This window comes from Diaporthe citri, assembly GCF_014595645.1.
Source record: "Diaporthe citri strain NFHF-8-4 chromosome Unknown scaffold_11, whole genome shotgun sequence".
Lineage (NCBI taxonomy): Eukaryota > Fungi > Ascomycota > Sordariomycetes > Diaporthales > Diaporthaceae > Diaporthe > Diaporthe citri.
Window position 1 is genome coordinate 1,372,698 of NW_025064856.1, and position 9,819 is coordinate 1,382,516.

Here is a 9,819-nt window from a genome sequence, read left to right on the forward strand (position 1 = left end):
TGGGCGGAGAGAGCAGCATGGTGCTAAAGAGGGTGATAGGTGGAGCTTTGAGGGGGTTCTGGATGGTTGGCTGCTGATTTATGTGAAATTGGCGGTGGCCCTGGATGGTGGCGTAGATGCTTTTTTTTTGCTCAGAACTCTTCGGAACGGGGGTGGAGGATGGTTGGAGCAGGGGGGTAGTGGATTTAATAGAGAGGATTGGCGTGTGCGATATACTTAGACCCCGACACTTTGTGTAAATCACGCCAGAGTTGTTTGCTCTGCGGTGCAGGCTAAGTATATCAAGGGGTTGTGTCACTAGTCCGATCTGACTTGTCCACGAATAGATAGTCTGGTCGCCGGTGTCTGTGCTGGCTATCAAGAGTCTGGCCCGCGATCTACGGATTTTGGACGGCGGCAAAAAACGTGCACCCATGTATTTATTGAAGCCCATTGGAGCAGCGCTGATGCTGCAACTCGGTCCAGGATGCAAGAAATAATGATAATGAGACTGGTAGACCAGCAAAGTCGCTGAGGGACAGCTGTGGCCAAGTGATACTTAGGAGATCCGACCCCTGGTCAACCCTGTGTTCATGGCCGAATACTCCGCGACGTACTGGGTTGTGAACCCCTACCCACGCGCCCAACTTGGTGCTTGCGCAAGCAGTATATATTTTGCATTTTGGGGTTTCCGTCATCCGATCAAAAGCTGTAGGACGTTGTGCGCGCCACTTCCGCGACATGCAGCGCCGCTATACCTGCAACCCCCACCGCCCGTCTGCGTCCTAAGCGAGCTCGACCAGGGAGAGGAAGGACACAGTCGCAGGAGATCAAACGGTGGTAGATGCTATAATCATGCCATTTAGAGCTCGAAAGGCTCTCGTGCATTCCCAAGGGCGACACGAATTCATCACCGTCTGCCAGCACGCACTACAGTCACTGCCCAAATCTGCAGCGACTCGGCATCACCTCGTACTCAAGATCGTTTGCACCTCTGATAAATGAGGGCAGCTGCGGGCACAGTCTAGGGAATGAGACAAGCCGAGCGCTTGTTGGACCATCATGTATGTTCCCATCGCCATATATCCACAAGCGTACTAGTACGTGTCCGGATTTCGAAGGGAGTCGCCAGACAGGGGAGCATGTGTTGCTATCTGTAGCGAGGACGACTTGAAGATGCTGCTCTGACATCGAGTGTCGTATTTCGTGTGCTGGCACTCGTGGGATCCCGGCGGTGCTCGCCAGTGGTTCTGTGCTCCCCATTTTCGCACTTTTCCCTCAAGCCATCTCAGGCCGTCAAGTTGCCATGATCCAAGCCACGCTGTCTCCAACATCGCCGCCACGCCCAGTTCCACCAAATCATATCATCAAAGACAAGGACTCTTCCGGCGTTGCTATTACTTACTTACTCCTCACCCGTCGTGAACTCGTCGAACATGGCCAGCTCGTCAAAGGCCCGGGCGAGCACGTCCAGCGAGGCGCCGCTCGGGTTCACGGACGCCTCGTTGAGGTCGATGACGAAGCGGTTGCCGCCGCGCTGGGCGCCGGGCAGGTTCAGGAGCCCGCTGGAGACAAGGCCCGGCCAATCGCCGCTCCGGCCGCCCGAGAACCCGTACACCACCCTGCCGGCCGCCTCGGAGGCCTCACGCTGCTGCTGCTGCTGCTGCTGCTGCTGCCGCCGCCGCCGCCGCCGCCGCTGCCCATCTACGACGCCGTCCACCACTTCCACGTCGTCGTCTTCGTCGTCGTCGCCATCGTCGTCGCCGTCCACCACTGCCGGGCTCGGGCCGCCGCCGCCACCGCCACTACTGCTGGAGTAGAAGTGCTCGCGGCGGTGGCGGCTCGAGACCTCGGTGTCGGCCTTGAGCTGGTCCATGATGGCGCGGCCCTCGACGGCGGCGATGGAGCCCTTGAGGATGGCCATGCTTAGGATGCCCTGCACGATGCCCGTCACGATCCCGAACTGCGGCGCCAGGGCCCGCAGGCCGTCGATGCAGGCCGCGAACCACTTGCGGGGCTGGGCGTCCTCTTCCGACTCGTCTGTCTCGTCGGGCGGCTCGCCGTCCTCCACAACCCCCGTCGTCGTCACCCCCTCCATCTCGTCGGCAAAGGCGGCGTCTTCGCCGTCGGCGACGGGCCCGGTCACGTGAGGAGGCGGGCTGCGCTGGAGGGGCAGGCAGGCGTTGGCGACGTACAGCAGGGCGTTCTGCCACAGCATGGTGTAGGTGGCGCAGGGGTACCTGGACCGGAACAGGAGGATGAGGTGCTTGAGCTGGTTCACCGAGGCGTTGCAGACGCCCTCGGGCGTCGGGTTGTCGGCGGGGAACTTGTCCAGCCTGAAGGGCGTCTCGGGCCGCTGGTAGGGGAAGGGGCGGAACAGGTCCAGGACGGCGGTGTGGAAGTAGATGTGGACGATGGCGGCGTGGTGGGGCATGCCGTCGCCGCGGGCCATGGCCACGGGCAGGGCGTCGGCCCAGTCGAGCATCCTGGCGTACATGCCCTGGGCGAAGGCGAACGAGGCGCGGTCCGTCGGGGCCACGCCGTCGCCGCTGTCGTAGTATTCGTGCAGCATCTCGCCGATGAGCGGCGTCAGCCTGCACAGCTCGGTGAAGCTCTGGCCCATGTAGGCCGGGAGCTCGAAGGGCTCCGACTCGCCGTCGGCCCGCACGATGGCTGTGCCTGGGACCGGCAGCCACGACGGGATGTGGATGTAGGCATTCTGGTGATTCATTCCGAGGACCCTGCCGAGATGGAAATAGACGCCTTGTTAGCCAACCACCAGATGAACAGCCAGGTTTCGCCACTGGCCTGCATGTTTGTTCCGGTCGATCTACCGGGGGCCCGGCGCACTCAACAAGTGAGATTGATTGGGCGCGCCATCTCAGGGGGTGGTGCAAAGGGAGGGGGAGGGGGCAGCAACTCTCCCGAGTGTCGGATCCAGGAAGACTTACGTAGCCCTGCAGAATGTGCCCCATGCCGTGTGCGATGCGGCCCTTACATAGTCGACGTGGTCGTCCAGCCAGTTCCGGGCCGAGTGCTTCTTCCCAACGGCCAGCAGCCCGTTCTGGTGTGCCAGCTCGATGCCCTCGACCAGGTATCTCAGCGCCAGCTCGTTGCGGCCGTGGCAGGTCGCGGCGAGGCTGAGCAGCTGGGTCGCGGCAATGTTCGGGATCGCGAACTGGTACTGCGGGTTGCCCGTGCTCTCCTCCCTGTGTAGTCGTTGGGCTTCGTTGAAAAAGGCATGGCTCAGAGCCGCCGTGTCGGCGTCGATGCTTGAGTAGCCTTGCTATGCGGAAGAAAAAGGGGTCATTGTCAGCGTTGGCCAGAGTCTGGAGGGACGTCTGGAGGGACGTCTGGACACGAGAAGGGAGAAGAACGGTCCCGTCTACATACACAGGAAAAACAAAGCACGGCGGAGAGGAGCAGGGGGCAGCAAAACTCGGTCTTGTGGGCCACAAGATCGCCTAGGAACAGGTCTGCATCAAAGAGCCCCAGGATCGGATGGTCAACTGTCAGGTAAAACGAGATGAGCCGAGCGGCCAGATCGTTTGAGATGGGAACCTGTGTCCAGTTGAGAACCCTGATGTGCCTGAGTCGTTGGTCACATAGCTGAGGGGGATCGCGGTCCGACGCGGCGCTTGGTCCAGGCGAGGATGGGCGGCGTTGCAAGCCTCGTTGGGCAGGAGAGGGTCCGCGGGACGAGGGTCGCCGCGAAGAGAGCCTGAGACGTAAAGGATCCCGGGGTCAGCCACCTGCGGACGGGCGCGAGGAGACGTACCTAATAACAAAGGGCACCGGCTAACTGGGCAAGGGGGCTGGGCGTGCTTGCCCGTCCACGGCACCCTGAGCCCAGACCCGTGGGGTCACGTCGGAGAATGCCCGGAAAACAACATGGACACATACTTGCTAGGCCTTGCGGCCGTCTCGGATTCATGGTCGCGATACGGCAGTGTCCTGAGATCGGACACCTTGATCTCTAGGGAATCAAGAGTAGCAACGGCTGGGTACAATATGGGGTGTCGGTGCATCAGCTCGAACTCGACGCTGGTTCGCGAGGGCAGAGGAATACTTCGCGCGGTGACAAGGTTCTGAGGACATCGTGACAGCGTTAGAGACGTGATTCGGGACTCGAGACCCAGGAGCCGTGAGCGACGGGCCCGGCTCCGGACCTGAGCTTACTTCATTGACTCGAGCCCCTGATCGCACCAGCAGGAGGAGCGCCACAGCCTCCTCCTCGGGCAGGCTCTTGAGCTGGTGGAGCAGGTCCGCGTCGTCGCCCCGGCCGGCTGGCGCCCTCCTCGGGGCCTCATGCTGCAGGCGCAGCTGCTCCAGCTCTGCGCGCTCTTCGACATTCATCTCGGTGCGGGGGCTGTAGACGCAAACGGTCCCACGCCGGGTACATTGTGAACATTTTGGTTTCTGGCCATCACACTGCAGCGAAGCGTGGAGAAGTCAGAGAGGTTTCGGGGTCGGGGAAAGTTTTGACATGGAGCATGATGATGTACAGCAGGGGGGAGAGAGTGAGAGAAGCGGATGGGGGGGGGGTCAGGACTGAGGAGGGATTTCGGGACTGTCTGCTGAGCAGCCTGTGAGCAAGTGAGTAGCCTAAGTAGACCGACGGCAGCCAAGCAAGTCTGTTCAAGGCAGCCCCTGTGGGCCGTTGCACCCAACAGAGAAGGCATTTTCCCAGCCACGCGCACATTCTCGCTCAACATTCACATTCGCAGACATCCACGCCCACGCCCACCCCTCACAACTCACACCGTTCAGACACAGTCCACACGCGAGCGCGCGGCACAAGCCTCGCCCAGCCAGAGCACTGCAGAAGCACTGGGCTGGCCACCTTTGCAGGGCTTACTTCGATCCTGTCTGTGGCAGACCAGGGGGATGAGTGTCTCCGTGTGAGGCACGAGAACACGACGGCTGAACGGTAATGGTTGGACGGCTGGGTTGGTGGATCGATGGATGGACGAATGGACGAATGGAAGAAGGGAAGACTTGACGAGGATTGTCGGCTTGCCATTGCATGATGGAGACGGTCTTGCCTCGGGGCAGACTCTCCGACTGTCGTTTGTCTGACAGACCGACTGACTGCGTAGGCACAAGACAACAGTACTTTGTTTCTCTTGATGTTGGTCTCCCCCATTCCTGGGCAGCTTGGGATTTGATGGGACCCCCCCCCTTCCAGGGTATGTAGATATGTTATGAATCACCTATTCAGATAGGCTGGTCCCGACGCATGTCAGGGGCCGCCACCTCAGGAGGCCCAGAGGGTGAAGGCCGGAGCCATCCCGCCAATAGAGAGCGAGGGGGGAAAAGACGAAAGGCCATACCGCGGATTTCTTGGATCGACAGGCATCGCACGCAAACCGACCCGCCCTCTTCTGTTTCCTCGGAGGAAGTGGTCGTGCAAGCTGCACCGGGTTTCCCTCTTCATCCACCCTCCCTCCCTCGCCATGTTCTGGGGCGGGCAGTATGTGGGTGTACTTCTTCTTCTTCACCAAGGGCAGCCTTGGTGATGTCATTGTGTGTGGCCTGATGCGCTCAGAGTAGCCCCGGCCCGTACTGAATTCTGAACGTTCTCGCTACTATCTTGGGATCAATTGACCTACGGCCCCAGTCGGCGTTGAGGCCACCCAGCCAACTCAAACTCGACTCACGATAGTCCAGCCTCTTTCCTGCTTCTCTTCTCTCTCCGCGCGCGCCGAGTGGCTGCGGGCGAGGCGAGCCAAGTAAAGCCAGCTTCTGTTTCCGTCTGCTCTCCAGTGTCGGCTGCACGTGTCTTATCCTGCTGTGTGTATGTGTGCCGCGTGGGTTGCAGCCGTAGCAAGCGTCGGGGACGAGGGTGGTGAGTGCAGCTGTCACACTCGAACCGAGCTTTTGCCCACTCATACCGCCTTCCAAGCTGAAACTAACCTGCCTTTTCGCCCCCGCGCCTCTGATCTGCCGGGCTACGTAAGCAGCACAACCGCCAATCACGAGTGCCCATCACGGAAACGTCAGTCTTACCGGCTATCCTCGTTACTGGGCGCGAGAATACGGTAACCGGTTGTCTGATAATCACCACCCCCCCCTTCGAGGCCGTGCGTGACCCAGAACACAACACTTTCTCTAGGTCTAGCATCACAATCTGGCAAGACAGGCATCATTTTCCTGTCTGACCCGAATGGTTCTTGCCCAGGAATTGTGGCACTGTACAGTACCCACTGTGAATCCCAATCGAGGACCACCCGGAAACTTTTATGGAGACCATCAAATCGAGATGGGCAAAAGAACACCACGCGCTGCACCAAGATCATCATAGCTTGTTCCTTGCACCAGCGAACTGCTTTTACACCCATACATACACCCTCCCACACACTCACCCGAATGCCACCCGAGGCTGCCCATGGGCTCCCCCCCAAAGACAAAAGGACCAGCGTCCACGTTGAGGATGAACACCGTGTGCCTGTGGGTGGGTGGTCCTGCAGTGGTCCGAGGCTTGGGATTGGATCACATTGATGCCCGCGTCCAGACTAGGCTCGGAAAAAGACGCCGAAGTACCGTCATGCTCTCGTAGAGTAGTCAGTCCCATTGCCGAATCCCACCTACATTGCCTGTCTATCTATAAGTAGCCAGCCCCCAGTCCCTGCTCCTTCTCGCGCGTCGCTTTAAGTCCCGTCTCTCATGCTACCGAGCACTTTCCCCCAGATGGGAGGAAAAGGGAAACAGACGCCAAAGAGAACACAGTGAGAGATGGGAAAAAAGACACGCCGAGGGATTGAATGGCCCGATTCGACCCAACGCGCGCTTCAACTTGGCTTCGACATTGGGCTCCGAGGACCAACTACATCCCTATTCACAAGATTTCCCCGTCTCGAGGTACGGGATCGTGCTATGTTCCGAGCGAGTGATCTTGAAAATCCGAACGAACACCTCGATCCAAGCGAAAAGAACCAAAAAAAGAAAGAAAAAAAAAAAAACACAAAGGCTAGAGACCTCTCACCAATGCCACAGATTAGACTGATTTTGTCTTGCCAGTTCAAACATTGCCGGACCCTTCCGAAAACAATACCGACCCAAAAGCCCTAAAAGACGAAAGCGGCGACCCCAGGCCACGGTCGGGATATCATGAAACAGTAAAAACAAAGAGAAAGAAAAACAAACAAACAAACAGAAGGCAGAAAATGAAAAGAGGAGCAAAAAGCAAGAGGAGCCAGTCAAAATTGTATTTTCCAGCACTGGCATAGGGGTATCGGTGCCATGCCAGGCAAGCTTTCACGCTCATCAGAAAAGAAAGAGAGAGAGAGAGAGGAAAAAAAAAAAAAAAAGGAAACTCCACATGCCGTCATACGACGCATCCCTAAAAGGAGAAGATGGGACGAGTACCACCAAATCAAACCAAACCGCCCCCAAGGCCTCGTTGTTCTTTTCTCTGACCCGCTACGTCTCGTCGTCATATCACGTACGTACGTACTATGTTGTCGCCCCGCGCGCAAGGCACGACAAACAACAACAAAAAAAAAAAAGGCCGGCACGCAGGCCAAAACGACCGGAGCTTGTCAAAAAAATCTTTTCTTCACCTGGCCCCCCCCCCGTCTAAAGCCCGGGCCGGTCCCGGGAAGGGGGAAAGGTGAGAGTTTGTTTAAGGAGGGGGAGGGGGATAGATGGGTGGGAGGGAGAGAGGCTCTTTCCGCCATCGCCGCCGGAGGAAGACGACGGCGGCGAGGCCGGCCTTCTATTGGACCGCCGGGAAATCGAGCTACGTGCGGCCGGGGGGTTGCAGTGAAGCCTGGTTCTGACCACCCCAGATTGAATGGCCGACCTTTTGAGGCTGTCAGGACCGTGGCTTTTGGACCAGACGAGACGGACGGATCCAGTATGATTCATCTCGATCCCTCCGTCCTTGTTTTCCTTTTTTTCGTCTTTGCCCCTCGAGGGGCCGGGACGAGTATGTTGATCAGGAAACTGATCCGACAGCGTGGGAGTGTGACATATCTTGCGTCGAGGGGCTACCGTTGCTGATTGCTAATGATGCTGCCGCTGCCGGTGCTGGTGCTGGTGCTGCAGCACCGCCGCGCCGTTGCCGACCATGCGGGCCTGGTTGGTGTGGTACTGCTGGATGAGCGAGTCGTCGCAGTTGCCGTGCGCGAGCAGCTCGTTCTTGAGCAGCAGCACCTCGTCGCGCAGGCCCCGCGCCGTCGCCGACAGCTCCCGGTGCTCGCTGCTCATGGCCCGCTCCGTCGACTCGAGGTCCGCCACCGCCAGCTTCGCCTTGGCCCGGCACTTTTTGGCCGCCGCCCGGCTGCGCGGCCTCTGCGTCCGGGGCTGCCCTGCCTGTGGCGAGGGCCGGCTCTGGGGTTGGGGCTGAGCTTGGGCTTGCTGTTGTCCTGTCTCCGCCTGCTGCTGCTGCTGTGCGGTCTTCCGGACGGCGGGCTGGGGCGGGCTCTTCCCGCTGCTCTTTGATGTCTGCTGTTCTGAGTGGCGGCGGGCGCCCTGGGAGACCGGTTGGTAGGGAACGGCGGCAGTGCTGTCCTTTGGAGAGGGCGTGATGGCTGGGCACAAGGTGCCCGCGTTGTAGTCCGTGGTGGTGGTCGCCGTCATGGTCTGGTTCCGCGCGTTTCTCCGTGATCCGGTCTTTTGTCGCGCAGACGACGAGGGCTCAGTTCCCGGACGGAATCCCCTGTTGGCCACTGTCTCTTCCGCACTGACTGCGTGGTCGGGCACAGGCTGGAACCGCGCGTCGACACGTGTCTGCTCGACCGCAGCCGCCCTCGAGGCCGGGAGGGACGAGCAGCTGTTGTGTCGCGAGAACTGTGGCCCGGCTACGCTGGCTGGCGACGAGGCGTGGTAGCTGCTCTGGCTGGGCGACGGTGATATCTGCCCCATCGGCGGCCGAGGCCAATCGAGTGGCTCGTAGTAGCCACCCAAGGGCTTTCCTGCCGGGAGATACTGAGACATGGGGCTCGCCGTTGCCATTGTGCCGCCGCCCGTCATGGCCGGGTAGGCCTGGGTCCCGAAGTCCCACGGGGCCCGAGGCTGTGGTCCACGGTCTTCTTCGCCTCGGACGATGCCCGGCGGCGAAGAGAACAATGCCAGCTCGACGTCGCCCAGGCCATAGTCCCAGCTAGGTGGATAGCCGCCCTCGATCTGGCCCATTTCCGGGAACCCCGGGGCAGGTTGCTCACCACCGCCGCCGGTGGCAGCGGCAGCAGCAGTACTGTGGCCAGCATTGCCGAAGTCGTAGAACTCGGGGTATATTGGATAGAATTGGCCATCGTTCGGAGTGCGAGGTCGGTCGTAGAGAGGGTTCGTCATGGCCGCTGCTGAATGTGGATCAGCCGGTGTGGCGTGTGGTGGAGGTATACTCTCGGCTGCTGATTTCTTGCATGAGACCCAGGAATATGAGGACACAGGGCCGTGTGAGGGGTACAGATCTGGGCGCGCCATCGAGGCTTGAGACGATAAGCCGTGTCGGGGGTCACGATGCGCCTGGGCCGGGGATGGTTACAGGTGCGTGCTGCCGCCGGTGGAGATCGGATCCTGCTGACACTCGTGAGGAAGGGCCCCCTCCGCTGTATGGGTTGTGGTGCCAATGGGTTTATGCGTGTATGTGTGTACACAGTTGTACGTGCATGCGGATGTATATGTGGATGCCTGGGTTGGATAGGTGTGGTCGCTACCCTGGGTACCAGAATCAACGGCGTGCGCCTGAGGTCACTTCCTTGTCTGTGGCTTTATGTACTCTACGTGCGATTATTTTAGTAAGGATAGCGTTGAGGGGTGAGTGAAGGTCTTTTTTTTTCTCCCTGTCCCCAGGATGCTTGTACCCGATCATTCCAAGGTTATCGACTCTGGTGG

At 59.6% G+C, this 9,819-nt stretch overlaps 2 protein-coding genes across 2 annotated transcripts; both read right to left on the minus strand.

The window, feature by feature from the left end:
• Window positions 1-1,384: 1,384 nt before the first annotated feature.
• INS49_004197 (uncharacterized protein) lies at window positions 1,385-4,335 on the minus strand (the record flags this gene model as incomplete). Its single annotated transcript, XM_043164987.1, has 5 exons — window positions 1,385-2,720; window positions 2,931-3,265; window positions 3,373-3,700; window positions 3,883-4,067; window positions 4,159-4,335. 5 exons carry the CDS (start codon window positions 4,333-4,335, stop codon window positions 1,385-1,387), a joined length of 2,361 nt encoding a protein of 786 aa, XP_043018637.1.
• A 3,651-nt stretch (window positions 4,336-7,986) lies between these two features.
• Window positions 7,987-9,408, minus strand: INS49_004198 (uncharacterized protein; the record flags this gene model as incomplete). Its single annotated transcript, XM_043164988.1, has 1 exon — window positions 7,987-9,408. One exon carries the CDS (start codon window positions 9,406-9,408, stop codon window positions 7,987-7,989), a length of 1,422 nt encoding a protein of 473 aa, XP_043018638.1.
• Between the last annotated feature and the right edge of the window lie 411 nt (window positions 9,409-9,819).